Source organism: Acinonyx jubatus, chromosome D4 (assembly GCF_027475565.1).
Source record: "Acinonyx jubatus isolate Ajub_Pintada_27869175 chromosome D4, VMU_Ajub_asm_v1.0, whole genome shotgun sequence".
NCBI classification, from domain to species: Eukaryota; Metazoa; Chordata; class Mammalia; order Carnivora; family Felidae; genus Acinonyx; species Acinonyx jubatus.
The window spans coordinates 34,698,402-34,725,447 of record NC_069391.1 but is presented as its reverse complement, the minus strand read 5'-3'; the positions used below and the strand labels follow the sequence as shown (position 1 = coordinate 34,725,447).

General features: G+C 46.3%; 1 protein-coding gene across 7 annotated transcripts in view; it reads left to right on the top strand.

Moving 5' to 3' along the window:
- FRMPD1 (FERM and PDZ domain containing 1) overlaps positions 1–27,046 on the top strand; it is an 87,952-nt gene extending 60,906 nt beyond the window's left edge. For 6 of the 7 annotated variants that reach the window (XM_027039463.2, XM_027039466.2, XM_053204918.1 and 3 more), the window contains 12 exons: positions 1,394–1,528; positions 2,992–3,099; positions 7,095–7,190; positions 12,000–12,125; positions 13,219–13,338; positions 14,377–14,513; positions 15,612–15,738; positions 15,883–15,978; positions 17,855–18,037; positions 18,870–19,017; positions 20,819–21,625; positions 24,532–27,046. In XM_027039463.2, the coding sequence (XP_026895264.1) occupies positions 1,394–1,528; positions 2,992–3,099; positions 7,095–7,190; positions 12,000–12,125; positions 13,219–13,338; positions 14,377–14,513; positions 15,612–15,738; positions 15,883–15,978; positions 17,855–18,037; positions 18,870–19,017; positions 20,819–21,625; positions 24,532–26,918 (4,470 nt within the window). In that variant the 3' untranslated portion in view covers positions 26,919–27,046. The remainder of the gene's footprint in view (positions 1–1,393; positions 1,529–2,991; positions 3,100–7,094; positions 7,191–11,999; positions 12,126–13,218; positions 13,339–14,376; positions 14,514–15,611; positions 15,739–15,882; positions 15,979–17,854; positions 18,038–18,869; positions 19,018–20,818; positions 21,626–24,531) is intronic. The other variant, XM_053204919.1, reaches the window with a different exon arrangement.

Here is a 27,046-nt window from a genome sequence, read left to right as displayed (position 1 = left end):
GTTTGAGCCCCGAGTCAGGCTCAGTCCTGATGGTATGGAGCCTGGTTGGAATTCTCTCTCTCCCTTTTTTGTGACAGAGTGTGTATCCTTTCTCAATGCAGCTAGTTTCATGGTTGAGTGGTTCTGAATGTGAGAGAGTCCCTTCTTCCCTGTGACTGCCCCCAACTAGTGATAGTCAGGGCACATCTACTTTGTAAGAAATAAATTGGTGAAGATTTGGAATTGTGGCCTTCTCTTATCCAGGCTAACCACTGTTCCATCAACTCTTCATCGTAAGATGCTTCTCTGAATTCTCACTTTTCTGATAGCTTTCTGCACAGATTCCAATTTTTATGGTGGTCTTCCCAAACCATGGCACCCAGAAAGGAATACAGCTCCACCTACGGTCAACTGGTGAGAGTACCCAGGGAACAGAGAGTTTATTTCCAACATGCACCAAATACACTTGTGAAGCCCAAGATTGGGTTAAGATTTTAGTGGGCCCAGTCACACTCTTGGCTTGGGTGAACGTTATGGTTGACCAAAAACTAAGGCTGGTTTTCAAATGAATAGCTTCCAAGCCCCCATCCCATGCTGTGCAATTGATTTTTTTGATCCTCAGTGCCACATTTCACATCAATTCCTGTCAAATCATGTTGTTTTGGCCCAGTGTTCTGGCACGCTGAGGTTGTACCGTCCAGAAATTACAGAACTGGAATGCCGTCATCAGCTGTACTCATTCTCACTTCCTGCCAGGGATCCATCTCTTCCCACGCTTCTCTGACTTCCTCCATTACCCAGCCAGTTGATTTTCTTTTCTGATCCAGCTCTGGACTTTACTCTTGCAGGTCTTGCAGGATTGCTGTCTCCAAGGTGGGAGATGATAACAGTTGTCCCGCCCCGCCATGGATTCTTTTTCTCTTTGCATCTTCCCCCCCGCCCCCAACCCCTGTTTTGCCCCTGATTTCTCATTCCTTTGAATCTTAGGGTAGTGATGGTTTTACCTGTCACTTTAACCTGTCACTTTACTCTGTTCCCTTCAGCTCTGGACGTCAGGGCTGTCAAGCCCCTCTTGTACCCTCTTGTGTTTGTTCTTCGTGATTTTTTGGCTTCTGGCCCATAGCGGCACCTGCTCCTCAAGTTTCCCACACATCTCTTTTAGATTTCCTGTTTCTTCATCTTTCTTCCCAAATTTCTGCTGCCTGAGATCTGATGACACCTTGTAGCTCTGTTTCATTCACAGGTTTGGTAAGTACACTTTCTCTGATTTCATCCAAGGCATTGATAAACATCATTAATGGAGACTGAGCCAAAGGGAGCCTGAGTTGCTTAGTTAAAATATCAGGACAATTATGAGAACACGTCAACTAGTTTTGAATCCTCCTAATGGCTCTGCATCTGGCCTTCTTTACAGGGGGATTATAGGAGACCTTATCAAACATTTTGCAAGAATGAAGGAATACTACTATATCCACAGGACCCTGCCTTATCAATCTGGAATCCCATCTTCAAAAGAAAAATGAACTTGGTTGGCTCTGACTTATTCTTGGTAACACCATATTGGTTACTAGTGATCAATGACTAAAAAGCTCTCTGACCACCTCTTATCTTGGATTTTGCCAAGAAATAATAACAAACTTTACCAATCTGTGTTTTCCTTAATCTTCCATGTTCATTTTCTGGGAAATTTGATAATTAACCAGCTTTAGTCTCCTAATATTTTTTCTGTTTTCTCTTTTGTGGATGATACCAAGTCTCTCATCCCCTAGCTTCACTGGTACAGGTGTCTTGAACTCATTCAAAGAAGTCTGATAGTTTTATCACCAATTTTGGGTTGTAACTTTCTTTTTCCCCTTCTTCTGTCTCTTCTGATTGGAAAATCATTCTGCTTGAAGAAGAAAGCAAATCAAGGTTAAGTAATTTCTGGAGTTGAGGGATCACCAGACAGGTTTACCTCTTCCCTGGGAACATTGCTATTTCCCCTTCTCCTTTTACTAAATTTTTTTAAAAACTATATATTTGAGATACTGAATCATAGTCATGAACCCTATTATTCCAAGGCTCTAGTTACCTATAATATCAAACTTCAGGGTCACTTCTTCACTTCATGTACTTAATGGCATTGGTCTGTTGATATCTGAGGTTATGAGCATTGTCTCCAGTAGTTTCTCTGGTTGCTGTTATATCTCTTTTCCCGCAGCTACACAATATGTGGTCCAGAGCTCCATCTTGAAACTCATAACACATGGAAACATTCTAGAGCCTGGCCTAAAGGACTATCCAGTCCAAGGAAACACAGCATGCGAGGCTGGTAATAACACAGCAGGATTCCATCCAGGAACATCACATCCTGTTGGTCTAGGTCATACAAGTTGCTGTTCATTGTGTCACAGTTTAACCTGATACAATCTAGCCAGAGGCTTAATTACATACTCATACCAAACTGTGATGACTCTTTCTACTTCTGGGGAAAGAGGGCACCACCCAAAAGATGAGAAGAGCAAAGAGGGGCCAAGGATAAATCACAAGGGTCAGAGCTTCAGGGAGCCCTGGAGGTTTTTGGACCCAACTCTAACATTGTACATAGGAAGACTAAAGACCAAAGAGGAGCGATAACTTGGCCAAAGTCACACAGTTATTTTGTCTTATTTTACACACAGAGAACTGGTTTTCTTCCATAATAATTTGTGTTTGAGTTAGGTCTTACAACTGTTGAGTAGCAGAACTTGAGTCTTCTTGTTCACAGGCCATTTCTTGTCTTTGTCATACACAACCATTTCACCACCATACTGAATCTTCAACTGTTCTCAGACACATACGAACATTGTCTGGGTTGGGATCCATAGACTTTATGAAAAGAGTTCTTTGGTGAGATGCTGTCCTTCTCTGTGGGTTTTCATTGAGTCCTCAACAGCTGTCAGAGGTTTTGCTTTTGTTTTTAAGAAATGAGAATACGTGTAATGACTTTTACAAAAGTCCTGTTCTAAAATGTGTCATGTTAATGTTTTGCAGGGAGTCCCCAAGTCATCCTTCCTGACTGAGGAGAAGAGAGCTCGGCTAAAGACCAACCCTGTGAAGGTGCACTTTGCTGAGGAAGTGCTTGTCAGTGGACACAGCCAGGTGCGTCACTAGTTAGGGGGTTGAAATTACTCTGCATGAAGCTGGTGAGCTACCTCCTGGCACCTACCTCCTTGAGACTCTGGAATCTTGCAGCCCAGAGAGGATACCAGGGGAGTGCAGTGGGTTTGCTAGAGGTTCTGAGCACCCTCAGTAAGATGCCTGCAGACCACGGACAGGGAGAGCCAGGGAGAGAAGCACTGGGTGTGGCTTTCTTTTGTTCTGTGACTCCATTCTCTTGCCCATGAAATGTCAACAGACTGCAAATACTAATTTCTTATTTTGAACCTTCAAACTTAGTGTTCCCTCTAAAGGTTGATATTGATTAGTGATGGTAGTGGTGGGGATTGATTGGCTTTCTTTTCCCCCAAGAGCCCATTATGTGTTTAACTTCTATTATGTGAATCTAAACTTTTTGGATACATAATCCTTGGTCATCACAATACCCTGCAAGGGAGGTATTTTAACACAAGAGGAAGCAGAAGCTGAGAGAGTTTAAGACAATTAACCTCTCAGATCACATAGCAAGAAGATATAAGAGCCCAGGTCTGTGTGACTTCAGTCCTTTTATTTTCCATTCTAACATACCATCTAGTCCTTTTTGATACGGAGAGATCCAGGATTAGGGGAGGACAAATTTGTAAAGGAAAATATTGGTGGAGTTTATGTTTTTAATGTGGGCTGTTGGATAAAAGACTTATTCATAGTTTACACATTTTCTTCCCAATGGCCTGAAACTATTGCCATTCTGCATTCAGCAATCAATATTAGATTTTGAAACTTTCAAGTCAGAGCTTGTCCTTGTCTGGTCTTCTCGCCATAGAGACCTGCACATGGAGAGGGGTGGCCATTTTAACAAAGTGAACTGGTTCACCTCTGCAGAACACTTATTTTCTACCTTGCCTGCTACTTAACAGACCACACCTTCATTAGACCTGAGAGTGGAAGGTGGATTTGTTCATGAAGGGGCCAGTGGGAGGCTTCATGCATTAGAAAAGGCCTGAGATCCTGTCACGCAGCCATTTTTTATCTCTGTGTGTGTGGTTTTTAAAAAAAATTTTTAATGTTTGTTTTTGAGAGAAGAGAGACAGAGCATGAGTGGGGGAGGGGCAGAGAGAAGGAGACACAGAATCCGAAGCAGGCTCCAGGCTCTGAGCTGTGGCCCCAGAGCCTGATGCGGGGCTCAAACTCACAAGCAGTGAGATCATGACCTGAACTGAAGTCAGGCACTTAACTGACTGAGCCATCCAGGCACCCCTCTGTGTGTCCATGCTGGTGGAAATGGATTCAACCTCTCTAGCAAATTAAATTTAGATTCAGTGTGTATTTTTAGGAGTAATACACAGTGATGAGAAGTAGGGGCTAGAACCAGTTCACAGGACAGGTAGAGAATAAAGGTTCTGCGGATGTGAACTCAATCACCCGGATCCTGTGTTAAAATGGCTCCCATTCCCTGCTTGCTGCTATTGTGAGAAGACCAGGTACAGACAGGTTTGACCTGAACTGGCTACAAAAACTGGTTCAGAATTTTGGTAAGGGTGGGAGTCTAGAGAAAGAGGGTTCTAAAAAGGTGTCTCCGGGGAGACTTGCGGGTCAGAGCACCAAGTTTCTGTATCAGGCAGAGATAGCAAAACCAGTGAGAGTTCATCACTGTGACCTACCTACTCATCCTTTCAAATGTTTAAAAGATGATAAAATTGGTTGTTAACCTTTCCTCCTGAAAGCAGGATAAGACACCAGAAAAATTTTAAATAGTAAGCTAACATTTGCAAAATGCTTAACTTTGCTAACGGTTAAGACCAGGTGTGGGCAGGTTTGACAAATAAAGAAAAAAAAAATGGAAGTCCTGATGCTGAGAAAGTAGCCACAGTCATGCACTAACTGGTAGCTTTGTACATTGGTTTCATGTTTTTTGTGTGGGGGAAGAGACAAAGCATAATGAATGCCATAAAAAGTGGCCAAAGGTTCACATTGCTATTAATTTAGTCTATAAAATAATTCAAATTAAAATTCATGTGTTTAAAGATATCTATAGTACTGATATTTAAAATAGAAAAAAATTAGGGATGCCTGGGTGGCTCATTTGGTTAAGTGTCTGACTTCAGCTCAGGTCATGATCTTGCGGTCCAGTCTGTGGGTTCAAGCCCCGCGTCAGGCTCTGTGCTGACAGCTCAGAGCCTGGAGCCTGCTTCAGATTCTGTGTCTCCCTCTCTCTGTCTGCCCCTTCCCCTCTCATGCTCTCTCTCTCTCTCAAAAATGAATAAACGTTAAAAAAATTTTTTTTAACAAATAAAATAGAAAATAGAAAAAAATTGGAAAGAATGTTAAATGTCTAGGGCCGAGGAATGGTTCAATCAATTCTGGTATTTCAAATCAATAGAAGATTTTAAGTCCATTAAAATGATAAACATTAAACCCACATTAAAAAGTGTATATGAGGGGCGCCTGGGTGGCTCAGTCGGTTGAGCGTCCAACTTCAGCTCAGGTCATGATCTCACGGTCTGTGAGTTCAAGCCCCGCATCAGACTCTGTGCTGACAGCTCAGAGCCTGGAGCCTTGCTCAGATTCTGTATCTCCCTCTCTCTCTGCCCCTCCCTTGCTCAAAAATAAATAAAAATATATTTTTTAAAAAGTGTATATGAAATACGTGTTGAATAAAAAGTGAAAATAGAAACTGTGCATGTTCCATTACTGCAGCTCTCTAAAACTGATTTACAGGTATAGATAAAAATTGAAAGAAACCTTAGAGAAAAGTAAATGGTGGTAGTTATGTGATGCTGTTATGGAGGTATTTTTTGTAAGTCCCAAATAATAAAATCTCAAGGAAGAAATTTTGCCCTTGGGAAATCCAAAGTGAAGGTCATCCTAAACACCTGAAACCAGAGAAGTGAGGTGATCACAGAGCAAGCAGTTTGAAATCCCTCCTCCCTGATTGTGACACAGCATGGGGATCTGAACTCATCTCTTTTTCCTCCATAAAAATACTGTGTCTTTTTTAAAGTTATAGAGACTGATGAGTGTGTGTCTTACCTAAAAGATACAAGTGCCCTTATATTCAGAAGATACATAATTCTCCTCTGAAGTAGACTGTCAGTTTTTTGGGATGTTTTGTTTTGTTTTGCAAAAAGATGATAAGCTTCTCTACTCAGGTGGGCTTTATACCCAAACTCTTTGCAGAGATTATACCTGGGAGCAATTTTAGCTCAGATCTTAGGGACTCTAGAACTGCTTGCTCACTGATTCTGGAAGGACACCAACCCCAAGGGCCCTCTTTATTTACAGCTAAACACTCAGCTGTCCCTTTTTTATGAGACTAGCTAGTCCTGGGGGGATTCTTGAGCCCAAAGGGATCATTCCCTTGCCTTGTCCCACTGCAGGGATTCTGGCTGGCTTGGGGTTACCAAACACAGATTATTCCTGTGCCTCCTTCCCAAAAACAACCCTCCAGGTGTGGCAGAATCCCTTGGGAGATTCTGCAAGTCCTGGGCGATGGTTGGGATGAGTGAAGGTGGGGAGCAGCCCTCTGCCCTTTGGGAATGCAGCAGGAAAATGGGGGGGGGCACTCTGAGGTAGTTTCCCACCCCATTCAGCCCCCCAGCTTCCCCAAGGGAAGGCTGTCTTGGAGAGTGTGCATGCTTGTCATCTGACTTATTAAGCTGTATCCCATAAGGCTAGCAACCAAAGATACTGAAGTGGCAGCTGATGGCCGTGGGGCCTTATTCAGGCTCATGCAGTGCCATCAGTATGCTCACGGCAGGGCTCACTCCTCTCCACCCTCTCACGTCTGACACTTCTAGTGAACGAAGCGTGCCTGTCTCTGTGTGACATAGACCTGGTCCATTGGAGAACTCTCCAAATGCCAAGAAGCAGCCCACGTCCTGGTGAGGAGGCTAGGGAGGATCCTGCTCTCTGCACCAAGCAGGGCCAGGGGAGCTGAGGACTAGTCACACCCAGGGGAGAGGAAGGGCCAGTTTCAACACTACTTTTGTGTTTTCTAGGGTAATTCTCTGCTGTGTATGCCCAACGTGCTCAAGCTGTACTTGGAGAATGGACAGACCAAAGCTTTCAAGTTTGAGGCAAACACAACTGTGAAGGTATTTAGAGTAAATCTGAGTCTTTTTCCCAAGGAGAATTTGCTGGCTCCCAGGACCCCTGGGCATCTTGCCCTGAAGCTGTCTTGGTGCTCTTACAACCGTCATGGTCGGTCTGGGCACCTATAATAAGCCAAGCACCGTGTTATCTCATTAGTTGTACAACCACCCAGCAAGATGTATTTTTATCACTATCTTCCAGGGGAGGAAATCCGGGATCAGAGGGATGAAGTACCCAAGGTCCTGTTACAACTTGTAAGCCTTCACCCTTAATCACTGGGCTCCCTGCCTCTTGTATGTGACCCCATTTGCTACCCAAAAGACTAGTGCAGCCAAAGACTCAAGCAGTATGTCAGAGTGGGCCCAAGAGTCTGCATATTCTGTTCTGGGGTGAAGTCAGTTCAACTTCTTTTTGACAGGCTCCTCCGTATGAGGATGGGTGGGAGGAGGTGCTCTGGGGGGGCAGGGAGGGGTGTACAGACTAGGTAAAGTGTGGTTTTGTCTTCCAGAAGCTTGTAGTCTAGTTGAGGGAGGTTGGAGATTCAAGGAGCTCCCAGGTCCTGGGCAGGATGAAATAAGGTCTGCAAAGAGAGGGACAAGGAAGCACTCTGCTTGCAAGGGAAAGAGCACCATCTGCTCCTTCCCGTCAGAGAAGGCTTTGCAAAAAAACAGCTGGACCTGAGCTAAGCTTTGAAGGACAGTCAAGAATTCAGTAAGGGAAGGTGGGGACACGACTGTTGGCAGGGGTTGGGGGTACTAATGCACATGTACTAATGCAGGGAGCCAATAAGACAGGCATTGCCCAGGAAGTAGTAATCCATCCAATGACACTGGACCACTGGCCATTTTCTTTTAGGAGGAGTGAGAGAGGGCGCAGGCTGGCTGGGGAGGGCGTTGAGTGACATTCATAGAGAGTAAGGGATGGCACAACAGTTTCTGAACAAGAGAGTAAATGGTGTTAGAGCGAGGCTCCAGTGAAGAAGCAAACAAAGGGGGTTCAGGTGGGCAGCTATACATACAGTAGCCAAGACATACGCACATACACACACACTCACACACATGTACCCCCCATGTACACATATGTGCATACAGCCAGTGTTCCTCTCTGTCACCTTCCTTTGGCAATTCCTAGAGCTGCTCCAAGTGCCCTATCCAATTCTTGCCTCAGCATGACTGAGGAGAAGCTGGAGAAAGCCTGTCTGCACTGGGGAAGACCACACTCAGAGGAGGAAGAGGAGGGAGGAATGGATTTGTTAAGTGTTTACCACATGTCTGCTTTCCTGGGCACTTCCTTGTGTCCTGTCTCCTTTAATGCCTCCAGTAACGTTGTAAAGTGATGAGTATTATCCCCATTTGCACATGATAACACAGGCCCAAGAGATGCCCAAATTGTCAGGGTCAACTAGCTCATAACTGGCTTCAAACTTGGTCTATTTCTGAACCCCGCATCAGAGCTTGCCACACTACCATTCTGCACCAAAGTTTTGCAAACGAATTAGACAAGGTTTCTACTCCTGTCATCTTTGATCTAAAAGCATTGGAATGGGGGGGGGGGAGGCGCCTTGGTGGCTCAGTCGGTTTAGTGTCCGACTTTGGCTCAGGTCATGATTTCACAGTTCGTGAGTTCGAGCCCCGCATCGGGCTCTGTGCTGACAGCTTAGAGCCTGGAGCCTGCTTAGAATTCTGTGTCTCCCTCTCTCTCTGCTCCTCCCCACTCATGCTCTGTCTCTCTCTCCTTCAAAAATAAATAAAAACATTAAAAAAAAAAACCACTGGAATCGGGTGCCTGGGTGGCTCCGTTGGTTAAGCGTCCAACTCTTGATTTCAGCTCGGGTCATGATCTCATGGTTCATGGGATCGAACCTCGCATTGGGCTCCGTGCTGACAGCATGGAGCCTGCTCGGGATTCTTTCTCTCTTTCTTTCTCTCTCAAAATAAATAAATAAACATTAAAAAGAAGTGCACTGGAATGGAAGAGAATGATTTATTTAGAGTGAGCCCCGCTTTGGTGGCCAAAAAGACTTTGAGATGATTTATAATAAAAGCACACACCACAAAGGAATTAGACCCAAGATGATAGATAGACAGAGTTGGGGAAATAAGCAAGGATTTAGCTGGTAGAATACTGGTTAATTTTACTTTCTCTGTAGTAACCAAAATTTTAAAAGCAAATCTTTTAGTTCTTTATGACAGAGAGGCATGAGGGAAGATACAAACAAATCCTGTGGGTCAAAAAAAAAAAAAATTTACTGTCAGTTCATGATTGACATGAACTTTTCTTCCTGGCTCCCTTACAAAGGGGAGCAAAGCTTTTACCTTAGAAAACCCACTTTCTCTAAGTCTAGAAAAATAATATATCATTCAACCCAGTGAACATTTGTGTGCCAGAAGAGCTGTCAGGGATAAAGAAACAAATTCCTCAGTGTCACACCCAAAAGGAGCCCAGAGACATGGCGTGGGGCCTGAGAGGGGGAGGAGAGGAGACCTGGGGCTAACTCAGTGTGAACCGAGGCAGGTGCAGTGTGCTCAGGGTCATGACAGTGGGACATAAAAATGGTGTGGTAGGGGCACCTGGGTGGCTCAGTCAGCTAAGCGTCCGACTTTGGCTTAGGTCATGATCTCACAGTTCGTGGGTTTGATCCCCACATCGGGCTCTGTGCTGACAGCTTAGAGCCTGGAGCTTGCTTTGAATTCTATGTCTTCCTCTCTCTCTGTTCCTCCCCTGTTCATGCTCTGTCTCTCTCTCTCTCTCTCTCTCTCTCTCTCCTTCAAAAATGAAAACATTAAAAAAATTTTTTTAAAAAATGGTGTGGTAAGGCTGCGGGGCACAGAGACCTGCTAGCTGGAGGGCAAGGAAAAACCTCCAGGGAGGCTGACTTGGAAAGATAGACAGACTTTTGACAGGAATAGGCCATGAGCGGTGTGTGAAGACAGCATCCACGGGGAATGGGGAATGGCATCTACAAAGACCCAAAGTTGGGAACTTTGGACAAGAGGACAGGGCTTGTGAGCAGAGTGCATTGGAAGAGGCAGCAGAAGATCAAGTGGGAGAAGTGGATTGGCACCCGATACTGGAGAGCTTTGAATATTAAGCTGAGGAGTTTGGATTTGGCCTAGTGGGCCATGGGGTGGGGGAGGGTATCCCTGAATATTCTTGAGCAAGAGAGCATAATCAGTACACAGCACAAGGTTTAGACAACTCCCTGTAGATCAGGGGTCAGCAAACTTTTTCTGTAAAAGGCCAAACAGTAAATATTTTAGGTTTTACAGGCTGTAAGGTCTCTGTCACAGTTCCTCAACTCTGCCATTGTAGCAAACAGACATGGCTGTGTTCCCATATAACTTTAATTACAAAACCAAGCAGTGGGCTGGATTTGACCTATGGGCTGCGATTTGCCGACCTCTGCTCTAGATGCAAGGTGGAGGTCAGATGGATAGTAAGATGATCACTAGCATACCACTCTGCAAGGTGGAGAAATGTGTGAGCTCAAGGCATAGTAGACATTGGAGGATGGAGAGGGAGACAGAGTCAAGAGACGGCCTCTCCGTCAAGGCCAGTGCAAAGCAGGCATTAGATTAATGTTGAGTTAGATGGATTATTCAGACTTGGTCTCACTGGTGAGTTAGGGAGGGTGATGGAGCAAGTAGAAAGAGGATTCAGACTAGCAGGTAGCACCTGAAGCTTTGGCACTTACTAAACCTGAGCTTTTGGCAGGACATCTCTAATGAGTCTGTTATGATTATTGATTCGTTGAGTAAAGGTTTATTGAACGTTACTGAATCCCAGGCTTTGGAGATCTAGTGGAGCACAAGAGAGGCAGAGTTCATATTCTAAGGAGTTTACCATCTAGTGGGTGAAAGACAGTAAACAAGAAAACACATATTAGCGGCTAGCATGTACTGAACACTTGCCATCTGCTAGGTACCATTCAGGCAGAATAAAGAATTTAACCGGGGACACACAATTAGTAGTGGTGGTATGGGTCTAGAACCCATTCACTTAACTTTATTATACTGTCTCTTACTAAAGAACATAGCTGTTATTGAAGCAAATATTAAATATTGATGAGGGAAATAAACAGGATCTTGGGACAGAGAAGGGAAGGGTCAATCATATTTAGATACAGTGACCAGAGAAGGCATCTCCAAAGAGAGGGAAACAGCTTTGTGAGGAGTGATGGGAAAAGTGTGCCAGGCAGAGGGAACAGCATGTGTGAATGCCTTGTGGTAGCAAAGACCTTGTGATAACATAGGGCCACTGTAGTGAATGAAGGAGAGGAATGTGGCATGGCAACTCTAATGGTTCAGCAGTAATTACCATTCTACCCTACCAGCCACTCTGAGACAGAGGCATCATTATCCATTTTTCAGGAAGAAACTGAGGTTCAGAAATGTTAGATTGATTTCCCAGTTGCAGAGCTGGGTAGGTGGTGGGATTCTGTCTGGTTAGCAGTTGAAAATGCAGACTCCAGCGAGAGTATGGATCCAGAGACCTTGAAGAGAGGCATGAGCCTCCAGTACATGGCTTCAGCCTTCCAAGAAACAAGAGAGGATGACTGTATGGATGTGCTGGAGCCCTGAAGAGAGGGGAGCGGTGGGTGTAGGGCCATGAGGGGTGATGAGAAGTCCCTTATGTAGCCTGGGAAGATTCAGCTGCCTGAGTTGGCAGTGGACCCAGCCAGCACAGGCTTTTTTCTCTCCAGCTGCACCGAGGGGCAGAGAAAAGGTCAAGGAGGTCCTCCCTGCTCTGTGCCTGAGCACGAGGGCCAGCCTGCTCTTTGGGTGACTCTTATGTCTCTCTGTGCCTGGCAGGACATCATCCTCACTGTGAAGGAGAAGCTGTCCATCCGAAGCATGGAGTACTTTGCACTGGCCCTGGAAGAGCAGTACAACATCTCACGGCTGCACCTACTGCATGAGGAGGAACTTATCCAGCAGGTATACCTGCTCCTTGTGAGGAGAGCCGGGCTGGGCAAGCTACACAACTCAGCCAGAATCTTTGGGATAGGGCTCAGCACATCAGCACTTTCTCATGCCCTCACTCAGCCTGGGGATAACAGGGCAAAAATCAGGACTGATTTTCATAAGAAGTATGTGGGGTCCCATTTTGCAGATGTGAAGATAGTGACTTAGAAAGATAAGATGACTGGGGTACCTGGGTGGCTCACTCAGTTCAGCATCTGACTCAGTTTCGGCTCCAGTCATGATCTCCTGGTTTGTGAGTTCGAGCACAGCACTGGGCTCTGCTCTGACAGTGTGGAGCCTGCTTGGGATTCTCTCTCTCCCTCTCTCTTGGCCCATCCCCCATTTGCTCTCTCTTTCTTGAAATGAATAAATAAACTTAAAAAAGAAGATAAGGTGACTTACTCAAGGTAATGAAACCAATAGAGCCCCATCTTTTGCTTCCAGCTTGATGATCTTTGAAAAGTCAGAGAAGCATTTCTTACTGGGTCTAAGCCCTTTTTCTGAGACTTACCCCTAAGCTGGTCCCTGATGGATTGGCAGGGCATAGTCTGTCTGTACCAATCAGTCTTTCAGCCTTTCAGTGATTTGTCATACCAACTTTTTAACATGTCTGTTCCATTAGCATTGAAAAAGAAAATCAAATGAAATCCCCAAGGTAGTTGAAGTAGAAAAAAAAGTGAGGTGCATAATATAACAATGTATACTATACTATTATTTGTGGAAAATAAAATAATACACATATATAGAAACATACACACGCGCGCACACACACACACACACACACACACACAGTCTCTGAAGGGGGATATAGGAGACTGGAAGTATATTTCTTTTGGAAAGGAGAACAATTTGATGGGGTCAGTGGGAGACTTTGTTCTTTTGAGCCTTTTACATTTTATACCCATGGGAAAGTCAAGAGCAAAGGTCTGCAGCTGTTTTGGGAAACACTAAAATTGAAATCTCTGAGGACTTTCATTATCTCCTTTTTTTTTTTTAAGTTACTTTGTGGAATAGCTGTGAGAACAAAGGCAGTTAGAGGATTAACTAATTCCCTTACTCATTGCAGGTGGTAGAAAGGGAGGAGTCACATGACTACCGCTGCCTCTTCAGGGTGTGTTTTGTTCCCAAGGACCCCCTGGACCTCCTGAAAGAAGATCCTGTGGCCTTTGAATACCTCTACCTGCAGGTGACTGGATCTGCCCTTCCTAAAATAACAGTGGTTTTTCTCAAAGATGGCACATTGGGTGATTTTGAACATGAGCTTAAGGCAGTTAAGCAACTCCCTGGTAGGGATTATCTTTATCTGAAGAATAGGCTTGATTATCCTTCAGAATAGTTGCTGTCTTAAGATATTTGCTGCGTATTAATGAAATTTAGGCTTAGCCCTCAATGTGGATGATACATTTTCTACTAACATTTAGAGCTACAGTTTTTTATTGCTTCGAGTGGCATTCGTGCTTCAAAGCCTTTTTTAGTTTTTTAAAATGTTTATTTATTTTTGAGAGGGAAAGTGAGTGTGCATGGGGGAGAGGCAGAGAGATGGGGGAGAGAGAGCATCCTAAGCAGGCTCTGTGCTGTCAGTACAGAGCCTGACACAGGGCTTGATCCCATTAACCGTGAGGTCATGACCTGAGCCAAAATCAAGAGTTGGATGCTCAACTGACTGAGCCACCCAGGCTCCCCTTCAAAGCCTTATTTTAGAAACGATGAAAAGGAGTCTTGGGAAGCTCACATGATTTTCCCGGGCCATGCATTTGATGGCAGAGCCAAAAATTGGTTCCTTGACCTTTAGCCTGGTGTTCCCCCTACTTTGCCTGCTTGGGTGAGATGTATCATGTCATTTTTCTGCTGATGAAAAAAGAATCATTTCTAAGGTATTGCCATTGTACCAATGAGGTAACTCAAACTAGATGAATTAACTTGCCCAAATCTTACAGAAATGATGGCAGCAAATAATACCAAAACTAGTTTATATTTGTGTAATGCTGTGTCCTTATACCTCCTTTCATACGTTATCTAATTTAAACCTCACAGAAACAGCGTAAGGTAGACTTGACTACATTTAGCAATGAGAAGACACCAATGTTCAGAGTCTTAGTAAGTCAACCAAGGTCACACAGCCAAGAATTGGCAGAGCCGGGTCTCAGAGCCTTTCGCCTGAAAGAACTAGGCACACAATCCATGTGTTCTCGTTTCCCAATTCCTCTGATGTAATCTCTTCTAGAGCTGCAGTGATGTGCTCCAGGAGCGCTTTGCAGTAGAAATGAAATGTAGCTCCGCGCTCCGGCTTGCAGCCCTGCACATCCAGGAGCGGATCTACGCATGCGCCCAGCCGCAGAAGATCTCTTTGAAGTACATAGAGTGAGTGGCAGGCGACTTCTACGTGCCATCAACAGCAGCTGGGCTGCATTTATAACTTGGCTGGCCCCTGGCCAGGATGGCCAGATTCCACAGAAAGCTGATACTCACCAACCTGCCCATCTGTCTGTTGTCTTTCCATCCATTTCCCTCCCCACTGTCTCGGACCCAGCCCAGCTCCCCCAGATGTCAGAATCTGGCTGTGCACTCGGGGGCAGAAGCCAACTGCAGATAGAATGACACAGGATCCCTTTGTAGATTCCCAGTTCCTGAGAGAATGTCATGGGATATCCGTTGACAACATCAGTGTAAAGCTCTTCTGAGGGCAGAAATGCCTTGGAAATTAATCTTGTGTGAACCAGTTGTGTGGTATTATATTCCTATTAGAGCAGTTTCAAGTCCTGGGATCCCAACACGTCCTGGTTCGTAGGCTAAGTTTTCATTTTTCTCTGGTAAGCATCACCCAGGTTTGCTAAGCCACTCACCAAATCTCAACTCTGTCCTGTCTGGGCATCAAAATCAAATGGGGAATCATAATTAAAACATAAAACAGATCCTTGACCCTATTCCTGAAATACTGGGTTAAATCTCTAGGGTATGAGACCTGAGAATCTGTATTCTTATCCAGTTTGTTGGAGAATTTTGAGGCTGTTAGGCTGGCATCATTCTGAAGCATAACCTCAAGGATTCACAGGTGCTGTGTGATCAGCATATGTGATCAGTATTTCTGATATGTATTATAGTAAACAACAACAAAAAAAAGATTGAGATCTCTTCTGATTAACAGAATATCATACCACACCAAAAGCAACAAGCTCCCAGAAAGATAAGTGGGGCTTAGTTCCTGAATGGCTGGGATTTTTGTGGAGAGAGTGCCTGCGTATTAAATATATATAAATATATGATATTTAATACACAAAGTTATAAATGCATTTTATGTACATTTACACACACTTATGTATACATGTAGATTCTTCTGTTGAGAAAGAGGCTCATAACTGCAGTGTTCTGGGAACACTAAGTTCCTGAATGAAGTGTAATTATGCTCTTCATTAGAGCCGGGTGCACTGTAAAAATGGTGTCTCCGATATCTCATGGCAGGAAGGACTGGGGAATAGAGAACTTTATATCTCCAACTTTACTCCGAAACATGAAAGGCAAAGACATCAAGAAAGCCATTAGCTTCCACATGAAGAGGAACCAGAATTTGCTGGAACCCCGACAGAAGGTAATGTTGTGGCCTCTGATGACACCAACCCTTCCCCTCCCCCAGATGTCTGTTGTGAAACCTCAGGGAAAGCATTTTCAACATTTTGTGGATTTTAGGCAAGTGAATAACTCTAATTTAAGTCTTTGTTTCCTCCTATTTAAGCAACTTATTTCTGCTGCCCAGCTTCGTTTAAATTATCTACAGATCCTTGGGGAACTCAAGACGTATGGTGGAAAAATCTTTAATGCTACTCTAATGGTACGTATGACAGAAATGCAGATCTCTACTCTTAGAAGGGAACTTAGAGGTCCTCTGAAGATCAGTGTATCTTTTGGCTGAAAATTCCTGAGGACCTGTCAGGTATTTGTTTGGGAAGTGAAATATGACACCATTGGGGAGTGTGTATCATGCTTGGTGCCAGCCTTCTGGTAGATGCTGGGGGAGGCAGAACTCAATAAACCATGATTTCCACCCTCAAACGATGAAACAAAGTACCCAACAGACAAAAGAGGCCATGAGAAAGGCACAGGACTACTGCTGTGGAGTTTGAAGACAGAGGGTACCGCTGCTGGCTTCTGGTTGAGTATGGGAAGAAGGACGGATTAGGAAAAAGCGAGAAGGTTGGATTGACCAGATTTCAGTAAGGAGGAAAGGCATTCTGAGGGGAGGGAAATGGACGAGTTTACTCTGGCACTTTGGGTATATAAAGGTGAAGTGGAAGAATTGGAAATCATGAAAGAAATATGAAAATGTATGATTGACTGCAGGCTATGGCCCTGATTGTTCATAAGGGAAGAACTACAGGTGGATCTGAGAAGGGAAAAGAGAAGCAAAAGAGCCGTCTCCTTTGTTACTCATTCCTCCCCCAGCTTTCTTTTTGGAGCCTGGGCCTGGTGCTCTGTGCTTTTCAGCAGTCTGTGACTGGTGGGCTGCCTCTTATGGGAACTCTCCCCCACTGCACTTAGGCAGCCCCAGAACCCTCCAGCACAAAACCACGCAATTTGCCAATTAGAGATTTATGTACATATATAAATGTATATGTACTTATATATACATATATACACATATATATACATATATATGTGTGTGTGTATATATATATACACATATATATATATACGTGTGTGTGTGTGTGTGTGTATAAACAAAGCTCCTTTCGGTATATTTGGTGTGCTTCTCAGTCATTTACAATGATGGGTCAGATTAATCAGATTGCTGACCTAACAATGTAGGTGGAAAAAGGGAATCAATGTTTTGACAGAAAGGAAGAGCATCCGATAGGGGAGGGGAAAAATAGTTGAGTCTTTGTACGAGTAGGTGACAAAAGGTTGGAAAGGAGACTAGATCCACAGAAAGGAAGGCTTAAAAGTACAACTTTACTTTTCCCATGGGCCAATCCTATCCTCTCCCAGCTGCCAAGTTCCTGTCCCCAGTCTCCCTTTACTTGTCCTACCTAAGGTAAGAACTGGTAATGGGAGAAGAAGCCAGCCACATTGAACTGGCTTAGGATGCTTGCTGGACACTAGGGACTCCCAGGGAACCTAACATGAGTACAACACTTGAATACAAATAATTATGGTAAGAAGTCACAGCTCAGTGCTATCAGAGCTGTGCAGAGGCTGTGGGGTGGGAACGACATGGAGGAAACGGACTACTCTGGCTTGAGGAGACAGATCAAGTGGATGTTTTCCATAGGCAGTAGGTTTTGATGGAGTCTTTTATTTATTTATATTTTATTTTATTTTATTTTATTTTATTTTATTTTATTTTATTTTATTTTATTTTATTTTTTGATGGATTCTTTTAAAGAGGGGTCAGGATTTCACTGGGACACAGCATGAATATTGGCACATGGGTGTGAAAGCACAGGTTGTGTTTGTGGAACAGGTAACAGCCCCATGGTCTGGCTCTCTATTGTGAAGGGTCTTGTGGGAGATAGATTTATACTTAATTTAGCTGTCAGTGGGGCCCAGATTAGGCTATTGCCTAATTTAGTAGTCTAGGAAAGAGGTGGTGAGGGAGGACCTGAAATCAAAATCAAGGAGTTGGCCAAGAGGGATATCGTGTCTTACATGTGCAATGTGTTTTCACTAGCTTGTGAATGAAAACTAATTCCTCTTCCACCCTAATGCAGTTACAGGATAGAGAATCCTACATTGCTCTTCTAGTTGGAGCCAAGTATGGGATTAGCCAAATTATCAGTAGCAAACTCAACATCATGTCCACACTGGCAGAGTTTGCAAACATCAGCCGTGTAGAGCTGACAGAAGAGTCTGAGAAAGTGAGCATGGTCAAAGTGTATCTTCAGGATGTCAAGGTAATGCATGGGGAAGAAATTTTGAATCCAACTTCTGTAATTTGGGGCTAAATTATTCTAGGGTAGTTTATGAGAGTATAGATATTAACAAAGTCTAATATCCAGCATTTGCTTAAGAGGATGAGTTGTCCATCCTGTACCATCAAAAGGAAAATAATGAACATGGTGTGTTTTCTTGGGAGGGTCCTAAGATAATTTTTGTGTGTAAACTGAGCTTGGACTATATACTTTCCTGACGGGTTCAGAAACTTAGATGGGAGCACCACACGATTTTATCTCATGTATGGGACCCAAATGGCTGCCCAAGAGTTTTGAGCGGCAGCAATTAAAATGGATAAATGATGCGGGGTACTTCCTGGGTCTCTCTGGAAGGTCCTACATTTACCCTGCCTTCCTTTGCTTTAATTCTGACGGGCTCAAGGGTGGTGCTTCATTTTTCTCATCACCCTCTTCTTCCTTCTCCATTTGCTCTCCTTTTCATTTTCCAGGTCAGGTCTTGAAGGGGCCTCACTGTATGAATGGTCAGGGTGGGGTGGGGTTGTTGGGATGCGGAGGCTGGACTAGGGGATGAAGAGGCAGGAGACCTCATAGAGATTCAATGGGAGGAACCCACTGTGTGTAAGTGAGTGTATGTGTGGTTGTGTGTATGTGTGCATGTATGCTTATTTCAAGTCTTGCAGATGAGAATATGAGATACCAGGAGGCCTGCCTGTGGTCCATGGCTGGATTTACTTGGAATCTCTCACTGGCCCCACATGGCCTTGTTGTCAGTCTTCAGACTGAGGCCACTATCCCTTGGCCCTTTATCTAAGAACTCTCTTTAACTTCAAAGGTTCTGACATTGCTGCTGGAATCCAACAGTGCAAAAGACCTAGCCTGCCTGATTTCTGGGTACTACAGGCTGTTTGTTGACCCCGTTACCTCCATTTTCCTCTGGCCAGGAAACAAACAACAGGTGCACCGGGTATCTGCTGAAGAAGGTGAGGCTTGCTCCAGTAAGGACAGGCCCTTTTCATAGCCTTAAGGGAAGGGGATGAATTGAGTTGAGCTGAGACTTCCACCCAAGTGGATGAGAGCTATTTTTCCATTTATTTCCTGGTGAACAGTTGGTTTTTCTAAAGTCCTAAATGGAGAAGTTTTCTATATGTATCTGAGAGTCCCTGAAAGCCAAGATACGCTATTGAAGGTCTCTAATTCCCTGTAGTATTTCCTAAAATCGTCTCCAAAATCCACTGTATTTTGTCTTTATTTACTGGCAAAAAAACATGTCATTCATTTATTCAGAAAGTATACATGACCGTTTTTTATTCCATGTGTATGTGCTCTTCTGCATTTTCTTGAATTATAATAGAAATTCTCAACCTTACATGTTTAGAAAAAGGGGATACCTGGATATAGAAGGGAGTCGAAATCATATATAAGAAATGAGGTAGTGGAGGCCAGATAAGATGATCAGTCTCCCAGGCCAGCTCCCAGTTTCTATCAGGCTTTTGCTTCAGCACTATTGATGCAGCATTTTCCCACTGGTTTGCTGATAAATGTTGAAACACTCCCACTACAGCTAATTCCAGGCTACCAATATGATGTCACTGAATGTGGAGATGGGAAGAGATACTCAGTAGCATAACATTATATAGCATTCCTCCATTTGGATCAAATAGACATAAATAATCTCAAGAGATCAGATGATAGTAAGATGAAGTAAAAAATAATTAGGAAGTGATGAGTTTTTGGTACTTGTTGTTTTGGTTTTAACACAGTTTATGAACATGGGATGATACCTTAGAGTCTAATCAGATAGACAATGCAGAGTGGCAGCAATTGCAAAGGTCTGCTGGCGGGAGGGAGTACTGCTGGGGCAGGTGCATGACACCAAGGGCAAGGTCATGATCTGTTGAAGCTCTCTATAGTGGCTGGAGCATGTGAAGCCTTCAGGGGATGACCAGGCTGTTGAGGAGGGGTTGGGGCCACACTGTGAGGGGGTGACCAGGCTGAGGAGGAATTGGGGCCGCTCTGTGAGAGGCCTTAACCCGTGGGAGAGCTTAGACTCTTCCCTGTAGGCAGAGGATGCCATGGAGGGGGTTTAAGTAGAGTGTGATGTGAACAGAGAAAAGTTTTGAGAAAGATCATTCTAGAGGCTAATGGTAGAAGAGAGATTGGAGGCCTGGCTCAATGCCCCCATCCTTCCAACCATGAATCCTTCCTGAGTACCAGCAGCTAGCTGGGTTTTCACCGCCCTAAAAGCTCCATAGCACCAGGGGGTCCCCAAGGCCGGGCTTCAAAATGGTGCCAGCCTACCCACCTCAGAATCCCACAAAAAGTTGCTAAGAATACAGATTCTCAGCCCCCACTCCCTAGATATTTGACTTATTACATCAGGGATAGGGCCAAGGATCTGTTTTATTTTTAAAATATGATTCCCCATCTGATTTTGATGCCCAGAGAGGACAGAGCTGGGATTTGAGGAGGGGCTTAGCAAACCTAGGTGAGGCTGCCTGTAGCAAAGTGAAATCCAGCCACATACCCTCCGTGCTTCCATGAACACATAGCTCTCCTCAGAAGTAACCCTGTCCCCATTAGGCAGTTCAGGTACATGTGGGAAAGGAGCCCTGGTGTGTGGGGAGAACATGGAATCTGGAGACCCACAGGTCCTGTGTCAGCCAGTACAGCGTGATCTGGGCCAGCCACCCTGGAGAATTGGAGGGCAGGCAGGGTAAGGGTGGGAGGACACAAGCCTCTGCCAGTTCCTGAATATAACCCGCGGTGTCCCTTGTGTTACAGGCTATGAATCTAGGGCGTGCAGTGACTCTGAGGAGTCCTCTGAAGTGGACTGTGTGCTGGAGCCTCTCTCCGACAGACACCTGTTGAAGCTGGGCCCCTGCAGACCACTCATAAAAGAGGAGCAGCCTCCTGGGGACAGCCCCACACCTGAGGTGGCCAGGAGGGGCCCGAGCACCTCCGGGGCCAGCAGCATGACAGATAGTGCTGAGTCCGAGGCATCCGACTCAGCCAACACTGAGAGCCGAGGCTGCAGGACCAGTGGCTCCAGTGAATCCATGGATGCCCTAGAAGAGGATGACTTGGACACTTGCTCCTCCAGCAGGTCTGGCTTCTTCCACTCTAGCTCGCCGGGCTTCCCAGAGAGTCTTGATTCCAACAGCCAAGAGGAGAGAAGCAGTATTGAAACCAGTGGCTTCCTCTGTCTCCTGGACCTGGCCCAGAGAGCCAACCCTCCATGCCAGAAGACTGAGTTTTCTGAGAGTCCCGCTCCTGAGACTTTCAGTTGGGGACCAGAACTGAGTGCGGTCAGGCTGGACCCCAGGCTATATGAGGACAGCCGGACAGACTACTATAGCCTGTGCTCCAGTGTCTCCCTGGCCAGCCACCAGAGCGACAGCTCAGAGAGCACAGCTTCCCGGCACGGTGGGGGCCTGGCAGCCTGGGGTCAGCAGGGCTGGATGGAGGCCCAGCCCAGCTCCACTCTGGAAGCCCTGGGCCCACACCTGCCTCTGGCCTTTGAGGATGGCAGCTCAGATGAGGAGTACTATGACGCAGCCGACAAGCTCACACCCCCAGACGCCCTCTCAGGTGAGCCCTCCCCAGCAGGTCTGCACAGACTCCAGGCGGCTTCTGAATACCCAGCAGGGGCAGGGACCAAACTTGAAGCACACTCCTTGTCCTTGTTTGAGAAGGCCCACCCGGGCTCAGCGGACCAAATTATATGTGTCATAACTTCAAGTCAGGGGTACAAGGGAGGTTCGGGGAACTGTGGGCCAGCAGAGATGGGAGGCACCAATTCAACAGTGGGAAAGACTTCCCAGAAGAGGTGGCAGATGTGCTGGGCCTTGTGAGATGGACAGAATTTGTGTTGAAAAGGGTTTGACAGGAGTCCTCAGCGGAGGCAAAGTGGCTGTGTCATTATTGACCCTGACTCTATGTTAAATGGGGCTTTGAAGTAAGAAGAACCTGATAGGCTTTTGATGGCCCCTGAAGGGACTCAGACGTAAGAAAAGGCCGGGGATCTGTTGGTCATGTTTCTTTCTGGTTCCACATAGAGTGACTTCCTGAGTTGATGTGAGATCCTTACAGGACACACGCATGCGCACACACACACATGCACGCGCGCGTGTGCGCGCGCACACACACAGTTGCACACACCATATACTGAAGGGAAGAAATTAGAGAATAGCACACAGACACTGATGATGAGTCACTCACTAGGAGCTGGGGAAGCTGCAGCTCATTTATTTCTGGGTCAGCCCTTTCCTGTTGCTTCCTGCCCTCTAGTGCTTTCCCGCTGCTTGTGGGAGAAAGGCCAGCTCCTTAGCAGCCCCTGTGAGGCCCCTCCAGGTCCTCTGTGACATGGTCCCTTTCTGTCTCCTTCCTCCTGAGCCCTCTTTCTGCATACCTGCCACACAGACCTCCTTACCGTCCTTTAAAAGTGCCAAGTTCTTTCCTACCTCTGGCCTTTACACGTGCTGCTCCTTCCGCCTGAAACACTCCTCACCCTGATCTTTGGCTACAAGTGCCTACCCATCTATCAGGCCCCACGTAGAAATTCACTTCCTCTGGGAAACGTCAACCAGACTGCGCCAAGACTGGGGCAGGTCTCCCCATCCCTTTCATGTGTTTTCATAGCACCCTGGGTGCTTCCTGCCTGCACTTAGCACTGCCTGTAATTGTATATTTATTTGTGTGACTTTTGTGTTGATATTTCTCTTCCTTACTAAACCAAGAACTCCTCAGAGTATAGGGACTGTGTGTTATACACTCACCCCTGGGTCCCCAGCACATTGTACTTGGTGGCAGTTTTGCTAAATGAGTAAACAAATTCTCTACCATCTACCCTGAGTTCATTAATTGGCTGTGCCCATAAAGAAGGAGAAACTTATAAGCAGATTTGCACTGTTCTCCAAAGAACCCAGCCAACTGCCATCCATGCCCCCAGCTTTGCCCAGCTGGGCCAACCATTGTGCAGGGTTCAAAATGGGGGAACAACAGAGACCATCAGTCAAGGCCTTCCCATATAGGAATCTAGCCAGGGAAATAAAGTCCATATTGGACATTCCCTTTTTTTCACAAGGAGCCAATAAGGTGCTGGGTTCTGGTCTGAGCCCTGATTCACTGTGGGAGTCTCTCCCTTTTTAGGCCTCAGAAATGCCCTTGGTGAATGGCTATAGGTGGCCTAGGGCAGCAGCTCTAAAACATGAATGGGCATCATAATTACCCAAGGGACCTGGTTTAAATACTACAGCTTCTTAGGTTGTAGCCTCTGAGATTCTGATTAAAGAGGCCTGAAGAGCAGCCTAGAGTTGATAACGTTTTTAATAAGATGCAGCCAGACTGGAAACTGCTGATCTGAGGATAAGAGCCCTCTGATTCTCAAGTGCTATGCTATGTACCTGATTCCTTCTGGCTTATTCCCTAGACTTCATCACAAAGTGCTTCTCTGCTCAGAAGGGTCCATCCTGGGGGTGCCTGGGTGACTCAATCGGTTGAGCGTCTGACTTTGGCTCAGGTCGATATCATGGTTCATGGGTTGAGCTCCACGTTGGGCTCGCTGCTGTCAGAGCCTGCTTCGGATCCTTGGTCCCCCTCTCTCTGCCCCTCCCCAGCTTGCACTCTCTGTCAAAAAATAAATTTTAAAAACATTAAAAAAAAAAAAAAAAGAAAGGTCCATCCTGGTATGCACAAAACCCCGCACACTTGAGACTGAGTCATGACACTTTTTGTCAAGAGAAAGCTCCCTCGGAATCCTCACACATGTAGTGACAATAACTACAGTAGTGGTAGCAGCTCCCGTCACTGAACCACTGTTAGCACAGGCCTTGTTCTGGGAGCTTGATAAGCACCGGTCCATTGAACCAGCACAGTAGGCCAGTGCTGACTGATACCGCTGGTACTGACTGACTTGGGTTGACATAAGCACCATTCAAGAGTGTTAGAAGGATGTCAGATAGCTTATAGAATTTCCAGCAAAGGTGAAGAGCTGGTTTAGACACAGGTAGTAACCAGGCCTGGAGACTGGGTGACAGGATTTCTCATCATTTCTTCACTGTCAGGATACTGTAGCTGCAAAGGATGGGCTCGACTTTTATTATTTTTTAAATTAATACGCAAATTCTAGGAAATTTGTATCTAACTTTCTAGGTCATAAATCTGGCTACTTGGCTGACTGTGGGTAGGGCACCTTCATGAAGAGTTCTAGCAGACAGTAAGCATTGGGGAGATTTTGTTCCCTGAAAGGAAGTTGGGGTACTATGACCCAAAGACAATGACATGCATCGTGGGCAATGAAGAACCAAAAAATGTCTCCCACAGTTATTATCCCCATCTGTTAGATGAGCAAATTGAGGAGATCAAGCTTTAATCTGCCCAAGGCTACCCAATCCAGCCAGGATCTGAACCCAGGCAACCCTGAGTCCTGGGTCCAACCTCTATAAGTCTCTTTATTTTTCTGCTTTTCACATACTCTTCCCTTTCTTGATTCTTAGGGGCCAGAGCTGTGTCTGCTGCAGAACCCAGTGCCACAAGCTTACAGCATAAGGCTAGCACTTGCATCTGTGAGGACAGCCTGAATCCTGGGCCAGATGGAAGAGAACCAAGCAGAAGGGGAGGGGTGAAGAAGTATGCCAAGACTCTGAGAAAAAGAAGGTCTTTCCTACAGACTGACTACACTTGTCAGGTCTCCTTTCCCCTGGTGCCATCAGCCTCCCTGGAGAGTGTGGATGATGTGTGCTACTACGACAGGGAGCCCTATCTGGCCCTCGGAGCACCCTCCCCAACTGTGTCCTCTCTGCAGGACATGCAAGGTGAGCCTGGCCTCCTGGAGACCAAGGCCCTGGGGCTGCTGGGTCCCTTGAGGCAGACCAAGAGCAAAAACCCAGCCTCCCGAGTCATGGAGATGGAGCCCGAGACCATGGAAACCAAGTCAGTTATCGACTCTCGAGTGTCTTCTATTTCTGCCATTCGCCTCCGGATTGACCCCAACCATAAAGATAGTTCTGGGGTTGCCCCCCTGACTGCCACTGTTGCCGGTTCCCCAGCCAGCACCCCTCACTGTTCCAGCCCAGGCTCATCTGGCCTAGATACTGCTCAGGCAGAGCCTTCCCATGCCTTGTCTCCACTTCAACACTCGGATGCCAGTGTCCCCAAAGAACTCACCCTAGAGCTTGGGGACAGCAACTCCTCCCTCTCTAGTGCTGACCCAGACCCAAATAGAGTCTGCCTGACCGTCAGCCCAGGGCCACATAAGGTCTCTCAAGCAGACACACTAGAGTTGGGAGGGGTCCAATTGGAAACAGGACTGGGATCTTTGTTTACAAATCCTATGCAAGAAACTGCCCCCAAATACACAGAGCCTTTGTTGTCTCCTCCTCTAGTCAGGCCTGGAAGTGGTGAACGTGGGATAAATTCAGGAGAGAAGATGGCTTCTTTCCCTACAGAAGAGGAACGACAAGGACAGCTATCTCTGGGACATGATGGAGAAGTTACAAACAAAAACGGCACCAATTTATTTCATGATGAATCTGGGAAGGATTCAAGTGACTCCAAGAGTGACCTGTCGAATGCTGTGCCACAGACTATTGGGGTCAATGCTCCAACTGGTGGAATGAGAACCTCCCTCTCCTTGAAGACTCCTGTAACAGGAACTGAGCAGATCCTGCCACATTCCCCCACGGGTCCCCAAGGACAAAGCAGAGAAACCCCAGGCCAAGCCTGCCAGGCCCAAGAGCAAAAACTATTGGAAGAGCTGGATTTAGACCCCGATTTCTTGCTTGGGGACCAGACCATTCCATCAGCCTTCCCTCTGGAGGGGGTCAAGGCAGAGCCACTTAACCACATGATAGGGGAAGAGATAGCCTCTCGGGACACTCCTCAGCAGATCTGTTTTAATCCAGCTCCTTCTCCGCCAAAGCCACCACCGGGTCCCCCAAAGGAGCCCCACTTAGAAGGTTCAAACCATTGTTCACTGTCAGAAAACAAAGACAAAAGTCCTAGCGTCTGCCTTCCTGCTGAGAAGTCTTTCCTGTGCTTTGCCCCAGAAAGCCATCCTAAAGTTTCTGCCAGTCTCAGGATGGCCACATCTTTGGGGTTTGTGGGTGTGAATGAGACAATGGCCCCCAGGATTGGGATGGAGCAGTGCAGCTGCCAGTTCTCCTATGCCACGTGCTTCCGTGGCCTGCAGCCAGAAGCAGAGGAAGAAGACCGGGCCTTGGAAGCACACCCCACTGCCCCCCTCACTTCGCCGCCCTCTGCAGGAAGCCGGCTGGCCCTCCCCTGGAGGCCTGCCCGGGCCCGCAGCTGCAGTGCGGAGCCCCTGTCGAGGAATAGCCACATCTGGCCAGAATACTGCTCCAGGGCCCTGAGACAGCTGAGAGCTGCCCCTGCCAGCACCCCGGAGGGCTTTAGCCAACTCACAGAGAGCTTACTGGAATTACAAGATATTTTAGAAGCTTCCTGGGGGAATGGGAACAAACATCCCCCAGAGAAGTGCACCTGGCACTTTTCAGAAAGCCGGAGCCGCCTCTGCATGGGTTCCCAGAAGCTCCTGGCGAGCTGTCAACATGTGATCAGAATGGACCAGTCCCCCGAAGAGATGCAGGGTGCCGTGCGGGACACCTTCCAGCACCTGGTCCAGCTGGCCGGCCTGTGCTTCCAGTTCACAGACTGCAGCCGCTGTTCCACTCGGCACAGGGAAGCAGCAGGGAACCTGAGGGACGTGGTGTGCGCCTACCATCAGTTCGTAGAGGCTGCTAGGCTGACCTGTGAGAGAGGCTACCACGACCTGAGTGTGAAACTCTTGGCCCGTCAGTGCACGGCTCTCACGGCTGCTGTGTTTTGTTTGACCCAGAAGTTCCGAGCATCCACTGCCCTGTGAGCAGGCCGGTTGCCCAGGCCCCTGCCTTGCCCTGGGCACTTCCCTGAGAAGCTCCTCCATTCCTCCACCACCCCTCCAAAATGTTTACTAGAGTATTCAAATAAACTGCTGCTTAATCCTGACCTGAA